At 32.7% G+C, this 20,673-nt stretch overlaps 1 protein-coding gene across 1 annotated transcript in view; it reads left to right on the top strand.

Annotated features, from left to right (window-relative positions):
• Positions 1-9,274, top strand: part of LOC121379643 — a 145,878-nt gene extending 136,604 nt beyond the window's left edge. The window contains exon 69 of the mRNA XM_041508290.1: positions 7,554-9,274. Coding sequence (XP_041364224.1) covers positions 7,554-7,661 — 108 coding nt within the window. The 3' untranslated portion in view covers positions 7,662-9,274. The remainder of the gene's footprint in view (positions 1-7,553) is intronic.
• The last annotated feature ends 11,399 nt before the right edge of the window (positions 9,275-20,673 follow it).

The following is a 20,673-nucleotide window of genomic DNA, read 5'->3' as shown; positions in this document are numbered from 1 at the left end:
AAAACAAATGCAAATAAACAATACCGTAAGTAAAAACGGTTTAAACTAATATCATAATTGTCAGTTTCTAATATTTTAAACTAATTAGGTGTTAGTTATAATTTTTTAATAAAAAACCTTTAATGAATTCCTTGTATATATATATTTGTTATTGAAGTTAATATTTTCCCTTTAACCAAGCCAGTTTGTTTCATCCAAATGTTTGTATGTTTTTGGTACGTATGAAATTATTTGGAGGTAAAATCCATTTTGGGCTACTACAAACATTATGTTGACTAGAAAGACATCGAATATATAAAGATTGATTTTCTATAAAAAAAAAATATATATATTTAATACATTTGTAGTATTATATAATTTTCTATGTTAAAAAGGCTAAATTAGTCAGAAACGTGTTAATATTGTAGCAAACTGAGGACTAGCTATTTAATTCATACTAGAGAGCCATTTAAACACTTCCATATTAAATACCAGTACATTTAAAATAATAATAACAGATAACAAATAATTTCTTTAAATAATATAATTATAATGAAAGTATATATTTCCATTATATAACTACTATTTTAAAACTGTTAGTTACTAACAATTAATAACTTAGTTTTGGCCTGTTACATTTGCACACAACTATTAGGTTATATATTCTATATAAAAAAAAACTATTGATTTGAGGGTCACAGGTTTAAAAAAAATCATCTAAATCACAATAACTTGGACATAACATCAATATGTTTTACAAATAGAAATGTCAAAGGTCACAGGCTTCATTGTGAACAATTGAAAATTCTGTACTGATAGTAATAAATAGAATTGTGTAGCTGCTGCAGAACTGTGAAAATGCCAAAGCTCATTGATCAAAGTATGTGTAAAAGTATTATGTGTACATAACTCTTATACTATGGCAATCTTGTGTTCTGGTATTTCGTCATGTGATTAACATATCAAAGTTATTATTTTAAATTGTTTTTGCCTGAATCTTGCCTTGAATAAAAAGTGTTTTTATATTGTTATGTGTATTTGTATATATACTTTTATAAAATGCATGTATTTGTATAGTCATATATTTTATTTTTTAATTACAAGTTGATTCAAAAACTTGTTTGTTAATTATTCTGCCTTGTTCTTTCAATTTTTATTGTTATAACACAATGTAAAAAGAATACACATTGATAATGTCCGGTATTTAACAAACTTTAATGAACAGGAATCTGTAAGGACTTATTTCTTTGACATGCATAATAGCAAACTACTAAAAATAGTTTTGTGATTTTTGTAATGCTTTCACTAAAGAATGTTTCTGATACTAATGTATAATGCTATCGTTACACCTGGCCAAACACCTACCTCTATTTACGTGTATGGATATTTGTACATCTGTTGTAGTGATATTTACAGCTGTCGCAAAAAATATATTGTTTTAACATGCCAGTTAATTTAAAAATCAGGTTGTTAAAATGACAGACCCTAGTTTTTAAACACTATGGCTTATTTTTCACTATTAGAGGTTTTTTTGATAATTGGAATCAGACATTACTTTGAATTTTATTGTTTAGATTATCCATTTCAATTCATCTGAAGTGTTTCTAGTAGTCCTGATATTGCTAAAGAAAGCAAGAAATGTTTTATTTAACGATGCACTCAACACATTGTATTTACGATTATATGGCATCAGACATATGGTTAAGGACCACACAGATATTGAGAGAGGAAACCTGCTGTCGCCACTTCATAGGCTACTCTTTTTTGATTAGCAGCAAGGGATCTTTTATATGCACCATCCCACAGACAGGGTAGTACATACTACGGCCTTTGATATACCAGTCGTGGTGCACTGGCTGGAACGAGAAATAGCCCAATGGGCCCACAGATGGGGATCGATTCCAGACCGACTGCGCATAGAGCGAGCACTTTACCACTGGGCTACGTCCCGCCCCTGATATTGATAATACCACACAATGCATCTTTCATACTTTTATAAATGCATATACATGTACTTCTGAGAAGTGATGGTTATGGAGACAAGCTCTAGTCTATTTTTAAGAGTATTATCCCCATTTCAATGCCATAGACTCCATTGTAACTGTACCTAAATTTAATACAGATTAGTAGATTAACCAAACTTAGTTTCCATTGTCATGGGTTGAAATTAGGGTCTGTGACTTTAACATTTTTGAAAGAAATATAAGAGCTAAAATGAGCAGTATTTATCAGAAAACACTTTTTATTAACTGACTTGTTACTTTTATGAATTAACTATGCAACTGATAATAGAAATAAAATTATTTTAGTGTTGGTAATATTATGTAAATGTAGTGTATGAATATACAAGAATCAAAAATTAAAAGGTGTTTTAAGTTAATATAAAAGTTTCAGTGAAAATCTTTATTTATATATAGCCTATGAAACATTCTGTTAATTCTTTTTCAGTCAGTCTAATTCTAACTTCCTGTATCTGATTAAAAAATAGCTAGCTGAAGTTTATCACAGATTTGAAACTAATTCAGGAAGTATTATTGAGATTAGAAGCTGATATCTACTAAAGGAATAAGGTCACTGGTTTCCAAGTGTGAAAGTAGAGGACTGAGCCTAAACATTCCCTATATTGCTAGTCTTATCTAGCATGTGGTTATTTACCATGCAGTGGGTTTTTTTAATGGACAGGTATATGACCTCAACGAATGAGTACATTTAGTATTTAAATACATATGTATATATAATATTATATAGGGCAATTGTTATTTTACATTTTATTTGACATGTTTTTGTATTGAATTAGAATGTTGATGACCAGTAGAAGATGTGGTGTTAATTAATTTCAGTATCCCAAAGAGTCAGAAAGTTCTTTTAAAAAAATTAACATTCAATGTTTTAGATTTCGATACTTAAAGTTAAAAATTAAAACATATTTTATTGCCAGTGTATTTACATTGAATCTGTAACTAGAGAGCATCTCCAGGACTATTTAGTATGTTAATCATATTTAACATATTTATTTTTTCAAAATTTATAATTACCATATTTATGATGTCAAAATTTAAACATATCCTATGAGAGGATTAAAACAAAATTTGTATGAATTTAATTATCTATTATTATTATTATTATTATTATTATTATTATTATTATTATTATCAAATTGCAGTTATGTTTAAGGATATTGAATCAAAAACCAAAAACCCCATGCTAAACGATGTCACAGTTAATAGATTTAAAACATACTGGTAAATTGTATTGATACATGTATATAGAACCAGTGCTTAAGACTGTGAGATATGGTCAGAGAAAAATCAAGAACACACTTTACACCAGTGCATAATACTTGACCACATTTCTTTCAAATTCAGTAGATGTTTCATTGTTATTACTTGAACCTGTAATAAAATAAGAAGCATTGTTAATAAATGCATTGTTGAATATAAATGATTGTCTTGTTTGTTTATAATATTTTGTTGGCCATATTATACATAAACATTCATTCACACAAAAACTGCCGATAAATGCTGATGACCTGTGTTTGGATTTTGTGTGGGTGCGATCTAGCTATGTGTAATTTGTTATGGTGCATGTCAGAGGAGCATGGGTTGGGGGAATCAAACCCTCTGATGGACCCATTCTCTGATTTTTGTTTTGTTTTTTGTCTGTCCAAACCAATGCCTCATGACAGGTATATCAAAGGTTGTGGTATGTGCTGTCTTGTCTGTGGGAAAGAGCATATAAAAGATCCTTTGCTGATAATGGGAAAATGTAGCGGGTTTCTTCTAATTACTGTGTTCCAGTGGTGTCAAATGATACACTAGATATTAATTCTTTTCACGGAGGGTTATGTTGGATTTTCTTGTATTACATACCTATTCAATCTTACTATAGTGATAAAGACATTTTCAAGCTGTGTGATACATTTATTTTGTATTGCATATATGTACGATCTGGACCAGAACTTTTAAGTGGGGAATTCCCTTTTAATCTTTATTGGAGATGGCGGATTTTTCGTACTGACATCATATATGATTTACAAATTACGTCACATCGTATTTGAAACATTACACAAGGCTGCCACAGAGTATGATTCTTAACGTTAAGTAAATCCATGAAAGGAGTATTAATCATAGATTTAAAAAAGTGTTGTTATGGCATTAAATTAAAAAACGTTTTTGTAATAAATACAGAACTTTACACATGTTGTTTTCACTTCCTATTTATTGCACTCATTTATTTCGCTCAAGAACATACCACTCGATTGCTACTCAGTGTAGTATATATTCTTGCGCAAAATAAACTTGTGCAATAAATAGGAAGCGAAAACACTATATTTATCAAATGATATGCTAGATACTAATTGTTTTCACTGCGTCTAGACCACATTTAACACCGAATGAATCAGTATTGAAGCCACAGTATTTAAGTGGCCTTTGGCTAAGGAGTGAAAGTAAGGTTCAAACTTATAAGTGCTGAATAAAATGTCTAAATTGACACCACCTGATGTAGGCACATCCTTATTGGTAGGACACTTGTTTGAGGTGCAACATAGGATTTATTTCCTTTGGTGGGTCTGTCGGCTTGGGTTTTTTTTTTCAAACCAGTATTGGGGGCAGGACTTAGCCCAGTGGTAAAGCATTCGCTTGATGCACGGTTGGTCTAGGATCGATAGTGCACCACAACTGGTATATCAAAGGCCATGGTATGTGCTGTCCAGTCTATGGGACGGTGCATATAAAAGATCCCTTGCTGCTAATAGATAAGAGTAGCCCATGAAGTGGTGACAGCGGGTTTCCTCCCTCAATATCTGTGTGGTCCTTAACCATATGTCCAACACCATATAACCGTAAATAAAACATTTCTTTCCTTCAAACCAGTATTCTACACTGGGTATATATTAAAGATTAATCAAAAGGTCCAAAGTTTTGAATCTAGAAGCAATTGTCTACAGCAGTCAGACTTGAACAAGAATTTTAAAATGTTTACCTTCTACCTTAATGTTACATATCTGAATGAAATATGATATATATTTTAATCTATTAAAAACTAACATCTTTAAAATCTGTTATTAAATTCAGTGGTACATTGTAGGTACTGAACAATGTTGCTTTGGTTCATTTAAAGGGACATACCCTAGTTTTAAACACTTAAGGCATATTTTTTACTATTAGAGCTGTTTTTGAAAACAAATCATACTTTACTTAGATTGTATTGTTTAGATTATCCATTTCCATACATTCGAAGTGTTTTGGGTCATCCTGGTGTTTTTAATATCACAAAATGCATTTTTCATATTTTTAAAAATTCACATGCATCTGAGAAGTAACAGTTATGGAGTCGAGTTTTGGTCTATTTTTAGAGAGTATTTCACCATTTTCACTCAATTGTAACTTTATTCAAATGTGTTACAGGTTTGTATATTAACTAAACTTAGTGTGCAGTTTCATTGGCTGAAACTAGGGTCAGTCCCTTTAAAGGCCATCTAAGACAAAGCAGCAATAATAAGATGACTGAATTCTCTGTGTGTGAAAAACTGCAGACTGATCAGGCCTGCAGGCAGGATTTTTTTTTTTTAATGGAGTAGTGCAAATTCCATGGTGGGACCAACCAATTGCTAAGACTCAGTTTCTTTTAGACCGTAAAGTGCATTAGTGTAGAAGTAAAGTAAAAGTATGATTGATGGGCTCTGTGCCTGTGCTTATAAAACTTTTAAGAGTTAGATAGCCACAAATAAAGTCTGGAGATAAGAATCAACACAAAAACACAACAAAAAACAACCATTTATGTAATGTAATCTAAATCTCTTATACACACACACACACACACACACACACACACACACACTACACACCACACATACACACTCTTTCACACAAACACACTACACACAAACCCACATACTACACACACTACACAAAACACACACACACACACACACACACACACACACACACACACACACGGCATTTACTGCCCAGTAGATAAGAATAACCTGTACAGTTTATCTTGGCTTTCATGAGAGTGTGTTACATAATATGTGAAACTCATGATAAACTGCACAACAGTTATTGCCAAGGACTTCCGACAGAATAATTCCCTATGTTTATGAGTACTGTTCTATGTTTAATTCTTGTATTGATAAGGCCTCAGTGGTTTCGTGGTTAAGCCGTTAGGCATAAGGCTGGTAGGTACTGGGTTTGCAGCCTGGTACCGTCTCCCACTCAGAGCGAGTTTTAACAACTCAGTGGGTAGGTGTAAGGCCGCTACACCCTCTTTTCTCTAGCTAACAACTAACAACTAACCCACTGTCCTGAACATAGCCCAGATAGATGATATGTGTGCCCAGGACAGTGTGCTTGAACCTTCTTTGGATAAAAGCATGAAAATTGATAAGTTGAAATGAAAATGAATTAAGGAAGGGATTGCTTTTTTATTTTAAAAATGGAATCAAATTCAGGTAATGAATGAATAATAGTCTACATTTTGTAATTTTAGCCTTATTAATTCACTTGATCACGTTACAATTTTTAGTGAGCTCTAAAGGTATACATAATTTTGGGGAAAATGTGATTCATTGCATTTTGAATGCAGAAAGTAGTCACAGCTGTCAGAGACTAGCAAGCCCAGGTCTGTTTTATGATGTTGTTTGCTTATGGCCTGAGACCTCAAGTAATTACACAGTTTTTCCCATATACTAGTAGTTCCAGTGGCTGCACATAGCAGTTTTGTTAAACTCACCAGGCCTAGGCCATTGTCATGTTACAAGAAACTTTCTTAACTGCCTGGGGACAATGAACCCTCAAAAGGACGACCCCTGTTGTCCAGCTCTTTTTAACAATATCTCAATGTAAACAAGCCCACTTCGGTTGACAGACTGAATCACACCCACTTCTATGCATTTTACACAAATGTCACTTCGTACTAACAACAAAAGGACAAAATTGGGTAGAATTTCTCATCCTACTGGCCTCAGATTACAGTTATCTTCCCATTTGGTTGTCCAAAATCCGGAAATTTGTCCTCGCAAGTAGTCTGCTGTTTGACTGTGATTATTTCATGGCAGACAGCTATGAAGTGGCAACTATCTGACAGGGGAGAGCATGTAGTTTGTAAACATGTGTAACTTGTTGACATTGAAGACTTGTTTGTGGTAATTACGGCCAGGTTTAGAGGGTGTGTTTGTTTAAACCAATATCCTGGGTTAAAGAGCTGAACAACAGGGGTTGACCTTTTCAGGGTATGTTTCCCCCAGGCAGGCAAAGATACATACAAAAATCCATGGGCCTGTTGATATTAATAAAAATGTTATAGCCACTAAGGCTATATAGAAACATATAGCAAAATTAATTGTGGTCTGTAGCCTTCTAACTTATACATAGCCTCAATGAGTGCCTCAGCAGCTGCATGTTCTATAAGTCAAATCATTATAATATTGTGTTTTCTAAGTAATGTTCCAGTTGGTAAATTAATCATGTAATATTGTTTGGGAATATCCCAGCAGACTAACTGCTAAAGGAACAATCTCAAAGATACATAATGAGCAAAAATATTTATTCTTTTTTTATTTATTTTTACAGGCGGAGTCTGATGGAGAATGGAGTGATTTTGAGATGCATCCATTTGACTACAACATCAATAACAGAACACCGTCAGTGTCAGATGATTCACACTTCTCATACTTCTGATAGTGAGATGCGCGTCTTACAGAACTACTTCTGATGTCCCATTCCAGAGGTTAGCTGTCTCCTCGTGTAGTCAGCAAGTCATGGTGGATCCTCAACCAGTCTACTGATTATGCTGATCAGTAAGCCGTGGTGGATCCTCAACCAGTCTACTGATTATGCTGATCAGTAAGCCGTGGTGGATCCTCAACCAGTCAACTGATTATGCTGATCAGTAAGCCGTGGTGGATCCTCAACCAGTCAACTGATTATGCTGATCAGCAAGTCATGGTGGATCCTAAACCAGTCAACTGATTATCCTGATCAGCAAGTCATGGTGGATCCTCATCCAGTCATCTAAATATCCTGATCAGCAAGTCATGGTGGATCCTCAGCCTGTCAGTCAGTGGTGGTATATCCTCTACCAATCATACATGTAATTCTTCTGATCAGCAAGTCATATTGGATCCTCATCCAGTCATCTAAATATCCTGATCAGCAAGTCATTGTGGATCCTCATCCAGTTAACTGATTATTCTGATCAGCAGGTCATCCTGGATCCTCAGCCTGTCAGTCAGTCACTGTGGATCCTCATCCAGGCATCTGAATATCCTGACCCACAAGTCATGGTGGACACTTAGCCAGTCATCTGAATATCCTGATCAGCAAGTCATGGTAGACACTTAGCCAGTCATCTGAATATCCTGATCTGCAAGTCATGGTGGACACTGAGCCTGTCATCTGAATATCCTATTCAGCAAGTCATGGTGGATCCTCATCCACTCATTTAAATATTCTGATCATCAAGTAATGATGGATCTTCAACCAGTCAACTGTATATCCTGATCAGCAAGTCATGGTAGATCCTCACCCAGTAGCTAATTATCATGATCAGCAAGGCATAGTGGATCCAGTATCTAATTATCCTGGGGCCTAATTCACTAAACTCTCGCAACTTTGAGATCTCGCAGTTCAGTGCTAAAAGACTTGCAAAGAGTATGCTAAAATACTTTTGTGAATTAGGCTCCTGAGCACTAAGCCACAGTGAATTGTTGTCCAGTCATCTTTATCTTCTGATCAATAAGTCATGGTCGATCCTTATCCAATTTCTAAATAACCTGATCAGCAAATCTAGGTGGATCCTCATCTAGTCATCTAAATGTTATGATCAGCAAGTCATGGTGGACCCCATTCCATCCTAGACCTTAGCACTAGGTTACATTAGTTCATTCCATACCAGCAGACTTACCATTCAGAAACATCTTGGCCATTTGAACTGCAGAACTACATGTGCCATGTGTTGGAGAATTAACTGTCTCATAGATTTCAAAGCACAAGATCATCAGACTTTGGTGTTTAGATACTCCTAACTGTTAGTCTGGTAAATGATCCGAGTCCATGTTAATCACTTGGTGTGCTAGTCATAATCTAATACTGAATCCATGACACATACTGCAATTCTTGAAGTCGTGTAATGACCACACATTGAGATGATCACACAATGAAGAGGACTTTTTTTCTTTTTTTTTGAACCGATTTTTGTGCTTGGTATATCCAATTAATGTTCAAGCATGCTGTCATGGGCACACACCTCAGCTATCTGGGCTGTCTGTTAGTTGTTAGTGGTTAGTGAGAGAGAAGAGGGTGTAGTGGTTTTACACCTACCCATTCAGTTGTTAAAACTCGCTCTGGGTGGGAGCCAGTACCGGGCTGCGAACCCTGTACCTACCAGCCTTTTCATCTGATGGCTTAACCACGACACAACTGAGGCCGGTGAAGAGGACTAATCTTTACCTTTTAATTGTCAACAAACAGTAACAGGAATGCTTTTCTCATGCTCTCGATTAGCTGGAAGATAGTGTCAAAATTACCAAGTCTTAAAGACTGCTAGAAGTTGATTGGACTTCAGAGTAAACTTGTGCCAAAGGTTAAACATTTGTTTTCTGCCTGGTTCATTAGGCTAGAATGGAATGCCTTGAGTGAGTGAAGTACTGTTAAACTCATCTGTTTAAAGTGCTTCACAGAAGAGATGCTAGTCATATTGTTCAATTCCAGGCAGTGGAACCTAGTCCCATAGATTAGCACTGAATAATGTTCAGATCACCAGACTACTGAAAAAATAGTTTACAACCTACAATACTGGTGAAACGCCTTCATCAGGTTACTAAAGATATTGTTTAAAACATAAATTAATAGTAAACTACAAAATGTATGACAATATGGACATTGCCAGATGATGGACTGGGATATTTTAATACTGTTTCAAAGTAATAAAATGGGAGAAAGTGAAAACAGTGATAGAGATTGTTGTATTGTTTCAAAGTGATAAAATGGGAGGAAAGTGAAAACACTGATATACTTTTATACTATTTCAAAGTGATAAAATGGGAGGAAAGTGAAGACACTGATATACTTTTATACTATTTCAAAGTGATAAAATGGGAGGAAAGTGAAGACACTGATATACTTTTATACTATTTCAAAGTGATAAAATGGGAGGAAAGTGAAGACAGTGATAGATAGTTTTATACTGTTTCAAAGTAATAAAATGGGAGGAAAGTGAAGACGGTGATAGATAGTTTTATACTGTTTCAAAGTGATAAAATGGGAGAAAAGTGAAGACAGTAATAGATATTGTTATATTTTTTCATACTGATATTGACAACAACAAAAAAAGAGTTAAGAAAATGATGACAGTGATATATACTGTTATACTGTTTGATACTGGTAAAAATTAAGGAAACTGAAGACAGTGTGTTAGTACATGTATTACCTACATGTAGCTGAAAGGTGGGCTGTAAGAATATCAACTGAGAGCCGTTTAGATGCTAATTGTTTTATGTCTTGTAGAATTACTTCACAAACAAGCAATAGCACCTGTATTCAGCTGTATGGACAGTCATTATCATGAGTTAAAAGCACATGCATTTCTTCAAATACATGTAAAAAAAATCATGTTAGAAAAATCTAAGCCATGCTCACTAAAGACATTTATGTGCACATATTTTATACTTTGAGGCCTGACAGCTAGAACTGGTTGTGTTCAAAATCATGGTGTTTTTTTTAAAAATAACTTTTAACTGTTTAAAAAATTTATAAAAATCCAAAAAGAAAGCAATTTTTCTTAATGACTCCTATTATATGTACCATATGTCATCCCCCAAATGTATTAAGCAAAACAAAACAAACAACAAATTTATTTATTATTATTATGTTTTTTAATCCAAAACATTGGACTACTATCATTTTTCTCATGTCAGGTCAGAACCTGTTCATGTTGTCATACCTAGATTCTGTCCCGGTTTAAGATTTACACACATCTAAAATAAATGTAATGTAATTTTAGTTATGTCATAAAAAAGAATATTATAGTTCTGTATATTACTATTAAACAAAAAGGTTTTAAAACAATAATTTTCTATATGCTTTTATCATTATGCAAATACTGAAGTATATTGTAACATTCCATTTTGTTTAGATTCCATAACAATCTTTGTGAGCAAAACATGATAGTTTATACTCCATCACAGACTCCATGAATGATGTTTTTTTTTATTAGTAATTTTAGTTTGGTTGAACAAAAATACAAGAAATGTAAATATTACATTTATAAACCATTTAAATATAAATAGATGTATCTAAAATAGAGCCAGAGACAAAGAGAGCAAGTAATTTTTTTTTTTTTTTTTTATTGTTAACCTACAAGTATAAATGTACTACATAAAATAATATTACCCATATACAAAATAAAGGGAACATTTGGTTTTTTAATTAGTATTAGATATTTTAAAACTATAGCAATTTCTAAAACTAAAACATGGTGGGTTTTTAAAAATTATTACAAAAAATAAAACGGTATTACATAAAATAATATTACCGTATACAAAATGAAGAGGGAACATTTCGTTTTTAAATTAGTATTAAATATTTTTAAACTATAGCAATTTCTAAAACTAAAACATGTTTTTTTATTATTATTATTACCCTACAAGTACGACATAAAATAATATTATACAAAATGAAGAGGGAACGTTTGGTTTTTAAATTAGTATTACATATTTTAGAACTATAGCAATTTGTTAAACTTGCTTAGGGAATCACAACACGATACTGAACAAAGTGTTCCCAAGTAATGTTTGTATTAACTAACTTTGCTGTTTACAGATACATGTACTATCAAAATAGCCAGGTCATTAAGTAAAGTAGTGGTACGTAGAAAGTAAACTAAATCCTTCGGCAATGCATATCTACACAGCTGTCACTCGAGTGACTACGTTAAACATAAGAGGATAAACATATCTGCATGTACAATGTACATTTGTGATTGTCAGGTCTGCCAAGTGATTTACATTTTTCAAATCTTGTATCCTCATCCAGTGTTTTAAATATGTATTTATTTTTTCACATTCTAAAAGCGAGGAATGCAGCTCAGTGTCTTGAGGTGTGATGAATCCATTGCTTTCCATGGACACATCAAAAACATTTCTGTCTACGCTACTGCCACATGAGTGGTATAACAATGGCCATATGTGCCATATATGGCAACACTGAATGTCAGTACACAACCACGGTAGCTTGAATTTGTTTTTTAATGCTTACAAAAAATAAGGATTTCCTGTCAGAAATGTTTTCCCGGGAAGGTTATTGGGAGACTTGATCAAATACCGGGAGTCTCCTGCAGAATCCGGGAGGGTTGACAAGTCTGTCCTATCTATGAAAGATTCTTTGCTGCTATTTCATAGAGCGGAGGGTGGGGTGGGGTGGGGGGGAGGGGGTGGCAGAAGTGGTTTTCTTCTCTCAAAACTAGTATTTAGACCAAGTGTCAATAAATAAATTATGTTTGTTATCATCATAAAAAATTTGCAATTTAGAGATTTGCCAACAGTAGTCTATATAAGATATCCACCTACATTTTATAACACAGTACAGATGTGGCACACTTAATGTATATGTCACCCTCTGTCTTTCCTGTCTATGGTTTGGTGCATATAAAAGATCCCTTGCTGCATTAGGAAAACTGTAACGGGTTTCCTCTGATGACTGTGTGTTAGATTTACCAAATGTTTGACATCCAATAGCTGATGATTAATTAATCAATGTGCTCTAGTGGTGTCATTAATATATATATATATATATAATATCACCCTCTAAAGATTTCCTAAAACCAAGTTAAAAATTATTTGATTGTTATTTTTATGAGCATGTTGTTCAAGCTATATTCTTCACATTTCAAAATAAAAATGATGCAAGCACTTTGCCACTGGGCTACATTCCACCACTACAAAGCTCTAAACAGTAAAAAAAATACCTCACAATGTTCTATATTTGTCAAATTTATACAAATTAAATTTAATTAAAAATACAAGAATAGAATTTAAAAATTTAATGTTGAATGTATAAAATATATTCATTTTAATATACAAAGTACATGTGACAGTGTTTGCACTGTCTATTTTTAGCAGAAATACGATATGTGAATCATTTGAACACTTTGTCAGCTGATAAAATGATAATGGATGATTTCTTAATCATTATACCAATGAATAACAATGGCATCTTCTGAATGAATGTACTGTAAAATCCTTTCTAAATATTAAAGGTGCATGGTTTCAGCATATAATGTCATTGAATGTATATTTTTTAAATAACTATGCTGGATAAGAAAAATAAATGTATGTGTTATAATTATATGATGTGTGCAGACTTAACAAACAAAGATTATGTAACATTTGAATGGCAATGTGTATAAACAGTTTATATCTTTAATATTTTGAACAGTGACTTCCTTGAAGGGGGACAACCTGAGTTTGTGTTTGTTGTAACATGTTTATGACTAACAGATCCTTTGTGATGAATAAAATTACATATTAAAGATATTTTTTTTTTTTAAATATCAGTGTATAAACAAAGTGTTTGTTGTCATCCTACTATCTGTAGTAGCCTGAACCAGATTTACCTCCAAATAAGTTCATAAGAAAACAAAAAATGTATAATGAAGAATAACTGCTGCAATCATTAGTTCTTGATTGCAAACATTGGATATGCAGACACTGGTTTTCTAAACAAGTAAAACAATTTATTTAATATGTAATTTTATTTGCCAAAAATACTCTGTTAGTCAGAAAAGTCTTACAATGGCTGTAGATGTTGAATGTATAAAATCATATACATGTATGTATGTTTTGACATAAAATGTCTAAAGTATTTTAAAAAAATCATTTCTTTTAATATCTTGCCTAGGTAAAAATGAGTGTTTGTGGAGGTGAATTATCATTTGATTATAAAATTGTCTATAAACAATGTAATTATAAATGTGTATTTTCCTTTCATGTTTAAGGCCTTATGTATTTGAATGTGTTTGAATGTATAATATTGTATCACAATGTAATTATTAATGTGTATTTTCCTTTCATGTTTAAGGCCTTATGTATTTGAATGTACAATATTGTATCACCATGTAATTATTAATGTGTATTTTCCTTTCATGTCTAAGGCCTTATGTATTTGAATGTCTTTGAATGTATAATATTGTATCACAATGTGATTATAAATGTGTATTTTCCTTTCATGTCTAAGGCCTTATGTATTTGACTGTCTTTGAATGTACAATATTGTATCACAATGTAATTATTAATGTGTATTTTCCTTTCATGTCTAAGGCCTTACTATTTGACTGTCTTTGAATGTACAATATTGTATCACAATGTGATTATAAATGTGTATTTTCCTTTCATGTCTAAGGCCTTATGTATTTGACTGTCTTTGAATGTATAATATTGTATCACCATGTGATTATAAATGTATATCATAAGATTCATATCACAATTTCTTTTTGAATTTTATATACTTGCCTGTATGGCATTTTGTAATTATAAATTCATCAAATCACGTCTGAGATTTTATAGAATATTAAACACTTTCATTTCATAATGCACTTAAACTCTGAGACAAACATTTTGTACTCACAACAAATAACTTGATATGAAATGGTTGCAAATTTAATATCTTATTTATTACTCAGCAATGCTTTATGTAAATATGTCATCCAGAGAAATAATTTACTTTGTGGTGGGACATGTTATTTTGATATGAACCAAGAGATACAAAGTCTTATTATCAGTAATAAATCCAACTGTACATTTATCTCATTATGCTCTCTGTGAAAGTCTGAAGGTTTGTGCATTGGTATCTACAATTAGCAAGTATTCACCTACTGAATATATATTTTAATATAATATCCACTAGGCATAAACAATTATCTTTTTATAGAATACCCTTCCACACATGCATGCATGCATGCACACACACGCACACACTGTTCTATGCAAAATAAACAGTAATGTCAAAGCAAACATGATTATTTAAAGGAATTCATTTATTTTAAACAATATGGAAGGGGTAATACATGTACCCCGTATATATTTTAGTCTATTTTTATTAATGAATTATGCTGTAGCAGTATTTTCTTTCCACATTAAACAGAGTCTGTTGGTTTTCACATCCACACCAGAGATGAAGATTAGTCTGTCATGGCATACTTGTCAATTTGAACTGTTTATTATGCATACAAGTACTATTCACCAGTTTGTCACTGAGTTCTTTGACAAGCCAATACCAGTAGTAAGTCTTAGTCAGAACTAATGACATTAATACAATACTGCCTCGGCTCACTGTAACAAAATACATATACATATAATCTCAGGAAGTATCATCAAACTTACATTTACAGTTAGAGATCTAACTTCATAACATGTTAGTGTGATTTGGCACTATCCTTGCGATTTTCAAAACACTATATGATCCTGCCATGCTTGCAGAGTCTATTATTTCCCTTCAAATGTAACCTTTTCTGTTAAATATTACATCCAGATGCCAAAAAACAGTTCTAGGTTAGGCCACGTAACCCCAACCCACTACAGTTAAATATGCACCTGTAGTGCTTGGTTTTAAAAACGTTAGAGAACACTGGATATAATGCAATATTACCGGTATTAGACACACTGAGGTTTTGCTTTAAGCTGTTGGCAAAACTGGGATGACATCCATATTTTTAATATATATCACCTGATGTTTATAATACTAAGGTCTACATGTAGAATAGATATTTGAACATATCACTGATTACTGGACAGACATTACATGTGTAGGCCTACATGATTATCTAATATTAAAACAAGAAGACAAATTGGGGAATCAACATCTTTCTGTGTTAGGTTTGGTTGGAGAAATAGATTTTGATTTTAAATAATCTGGATTTTAGATGCTCACAAATTTGTTTCATCTACTAGCTATCCAATTCCCATTTTTGTATTGTCAGTGGAAATGTATTGATCCTGATTCCAAGGGACACTGTTTCAAAATCTTATCAACTGAGAGTTGGTTACATGATTTTAACTAGGTAATTCGACTACATGAATTAAATTTGTAAAACCAGCGAGTTACCTAACCATAACAGTTATGTACTACACTTTACAATACAAATATATTTTTAAAAACTGATTTTGCAATGAGGGTGGGGTTTTTTTTTTTTTAATTTGACTACTGGTCAGTTGCACATTTTTTTAATAAATTGATTTTTGGAATACATGTATGAAGTTTTGATAATATCACAATTTTTTATTTTAGAATTTGATGGTTTACCATGTAACCTACTGAAGGTTTGCATCAGTTTAAAGTTGAATAACAGACAAGTGAACAAAACAGCAGTTTATGAAAAATAGTATGCATTGGATTTCTATTTTCTTTTTATTATCATTATGACCAAACAGATGTCATTTATTTAAGGCATACTGTCACAGACCACTGACCTGTTTCATGGCCTAACAAACTTACTTAAAAATATATATATTTGATTTGTCCCTACACATACTTTATTCAATCATCTATGTAACTACCATACTCCACTTATTAATGATATTTTATAAAAATAATTGAATTATTGCAATGGTCCATAATTCAAAAACTAACATTGCTGAGAGGATTGACATGGATTTTACTCCATCATGATGTAGTTAAAGTGATGCAATAGTTAGATTTGGTCTGTAAAAATTAATGTAATTTTTATTTATTATTCCTTAAAAGAGAAATAAGGTCCTTAAATCTGTGACAGTATGCCTTTAAACAATATGACATGGGTACTATTATATATTAGTCTATTTTTATGAATTAATTATCTTGTTGCAATATTTTTCTTGAAATGCTGTTAAAATGTGCCATACAATTATTGTTGTCTGTTATTTGCATTTAGTATGGTTTTGTTTGTGTAAGATGTATCTTTAGGAAGAATGTGTTTGAAAGCACTTACAAGATTGTTTTTTCATTGTTCTATGCAACAGCTTACATGCAGTGTAGGAACCTGTGCCATAATTTGTTATCATATTTTTCATTTGTATATTCAGAAAAAATATTTTTGTATATTTGTATATACTTTATGATGGAATGCAAAGAAAAATATATTTATCTATATCATCTTTATATTTGAAACTTATTTATTGTCATAAGGTGACACATAGACTAATTATACATGTACAATGTACTTCTACATAAGGGACATTAAAAAAATTAATGTTTGTAATTTAAAGTTTTTAAAGCAAGAAAACTGTTGTAATACATCAAATTGTTAAGTGGTTATACAAATTTCAACTTTATTTTGCATATAAATATCTATTTAAAGTTTTGCAATAAAACATTCTTCTGAATTTTTCATCTAAAAGACAAAATCATTTTCTACAATCAAAACTGTATCACTGCACAATAGGCATTTGGCAAAGTAGGACTGATTCAGTGAATCTCTCTGTCTAATGCCTTGTTTGTAGCAGGACAGCAACTCCCAAGTAGATCATTTAGGGACTTTTGTATTCTCATTATCAGGTATATGAGGATGAAATCGATACACTAAGTAAAGGTATTTTTTACTTATGAGATTAATGTTTTCAAATACTGATAGTTCTTTAATGATTACGATTTATGTTTTTTCACAAAGCAGTTAATAATGTTAATCTCTTACTAGCAGTTCACATTGTCTGTGCCATAATTTATAAATTTGTTACAATGTTTATCAGTGAAAAAAATGTTTTTGTTTTAACAACAGTTCTTTGTATAGATAATTAAATATATTTGTGCTTTCTTGCCTACTTTATTACAGTTTATTAATTTTGAAGAGTTTAAAAATATAGGAACGACTACTGTGTTTCAGATATACATATCAGCTTTCCCAGATCTAGCAGTGTATTTGAATTTGAATTTTCAGTACGATCATGACTACATTTTGAGTCTAGTCAGTAGTTCACAGAAAATGTTATGGGACTGCTACACTCTATTCTCAGATGAAGACAAAATAATATTTTGAGAATAAAAATATTTATTTTGAAGAGTTGTTAGTGTTTTCATTTAGACATATTAATGGAAAAGACTATGGGTGTTTTAGTATTTTTATCTTTGTGCACAACCAGATGAAAAAGTGGGGTTGGTACCATCTGGTGTAATAAAAATGGAAATTATGGTATTTGATATGCTTGAAGATATGGGTAAAAATAATAATTTTATATTCTTGTAGGACTTCTGCATGATGAAGGGCGAGACGTAGCCCAGTGGTAAAGCGTTCGCTTGATGCGCCGTCTGTCTGGGATTGATCCTCGTCAGTGGGCCCATTGGGCTATTTCTCGCTCCAGCCAGTGCATGACTGGTATATCAAAGGCTGTGGTATGTGTTATCCTGTCTGTGGGATGGTGTATATAAAAGATCCTTTGCTGTTAAGCAAAAAGAGTAGCCCATGAAGTGGCAGTAGCAGGTTTCCTCTCTCAATATCTGTGTGGTCTTTAACCATATGTCCGATACCATATATAACCGTAAATAAAATGTGTTGAGTGTGTCGTTAAATAAAACATTCCCTTTCTTCTACATGATGATCATTCACTTGAAGCAGTATAGGTGGTATCACCATCTGAGGATCACGATAGGCCGAATATACAAAGCCTGTTTATGACTTAAGACATATATAACTACATACAGTTACAATGCATCATTTTAGCAAAACAGGCTTCGTAAATTTGGCCCTGTATGTTTTCAAACAAATGTAAATGACAACCACTTCCACCAGAGTTTGGCAGACAATATTGCTCTGCAAAACACCACCTGGTTTACTGCACCAGATTCCGTAGAACACATGACTGTTGGTATATACATGTCCTTGAAGAGTTGTGTACAGGCTCATATATCTGGAGGGAGAGGAGATGTCCACTTGTCTTTAGCTGAGTTCCAACAAAACAAACAAAAAGTTAGTTCTTAATGTTTCTGGAGTCAAATCCAACTTTTGATAGTTTAAATATACATTCTAGGACATATTTATTGAATTCATTACCATGCCTATTGTTTGGGGGTAGTGGGTTTCCTATCTTATTTCTGTGGTCCAACATATATAACCATAATTAAAATGTGTCGAGAATGTCATTAAATAAAACCCTTTATTAATGAATATGATTTGGTCACCCCGGTCATCCATGCAGCTGCTGTGATATCCCTGTAAAACAACCATTCATGTCCATCATTTCCTCCCACAGAAAAGGTCCTTTTAAAAAAAAAAAAAATTGTATTTTACTGAAATGTGTTTGACTTCATTAGTAAGGAACTATTCCACTTGTAGGTTTGAATTAAAGAAAATATGAATGAGTTATAAAGTGTTAGGTGGTAGTAAAAAGCCACATTAACTTCTTCGCCCAAATACAACATTAACAAAAAAAGTCCAGAAAAAGTGTAGGTTATAAGGATAAATCCCATGTCTTCCTCCACTAAAATAATCGGTCATACCATTAATGAAGTCCAGTAGTAATGGGTTTCCATACACTAACACTGTAACTAGCAAATCTTTGTCCTATCCAAACATGATTTCAGCCTTACTGAGTGCTTTATTTAAAGCCTGGAGAACATTTTTTACTCAAATGGTTTGGCTTAGGCCTACCCTTTCACATCTTGGATATAGACATGTGGCCACTGGTTGTCTTTCCCACTTGAGATTTCTCATTCCTGCCCGTGCACCATGACTGGTACATCAAATGCCATGGTATGTGTCATCCTCTCTGTGGGATGGTTAATATAAAAAAAAACCTTGCTACTAATGGAAAAATGTAGCGGATTTTCTCTCCAAGACTATATGTCGAAATTACCAAATGTTTGACATCTAATAGCCAATGATTAATAAATCAATGTGCTCTAGTGTTGTCGTTAAACAAAAAAAATTTTTGCCACTTGAGAGCTTAACAGATTTTAAAATGTTTTATTTAAAGATGACGGCAACTGGGGAGGATAGTACTGGTATAATATATTAATTTGTCTTTCAACTGGACGACCATGCATTATCTTAAAAATTGGGGGTCTGTGCCTCCTGTCCCCTCCCACGATTGTTGTAACTTGTACCAGTGAAATGCACAGAAAATCATGTACATAGGTATTCTACGATCTGGTTAAAAGCAAGGTCAAACTATTTCATTGTCGTTTTACTGACAATAACATAATACACTCAACAACGAGTTTAGCTAATGTTGAAAGAAATGGCATAACATTTATAAATTAACCTATTTTTATTAATTAGCATTCACATCTGAAATGTTGACAATTTACAAACAACATAAACTCATCAACCTTTGCCTTAAAAGAAAACCAGATCCTCCTGTTGTGTTAAGTTTATTCAACCATGGCAAATTTACACGTCATAAAAGATATGTGCTAAACTTTCGTTGTTGGGTATATTAATACTGGAATGGCCAGTAAAATGGATTTCCAATTAGCATTGGTACAACAAACATTCGTTGTATGTCCGTTGTATTGAAATTTAGATTTATTATCAATTAATGCTACCATCATCAATTACACACTGAATTCTCCATAACTTATTCATCCCAATTTGTCTGATATATTGTGATTTTAACAGCTTGTCGGCAATCTATAGTCGTCTGCTAAGTTGTGTGTAAACGCGAAGAAATGTATACTAATAGACAAAAATTAGGGATCACGCTAACAGCAATCAAAACCTCCATCCATC

Source organism: Gigantopelta aegis, chromosome 8, assembly GCF_016097555.1.
Source record: "Gigantopelta aegis isolate Gae_Host chromosome 8, Gae_host_genome, whole genome shotgun sequence".
Taxonomy (NCBI): domain Eukaryota; kingdom Metazoa; phylum Mollusca; class Gastropoda; order Neomphalida; family Peltospiridae; genus Gigantopelta; species Gigantopelta aegis.
The sequence above is the reverse complement of the archived record's forward strand: the minus strand, read 5'-3'. Positions and strand labels throughout refer to the sequence as shown.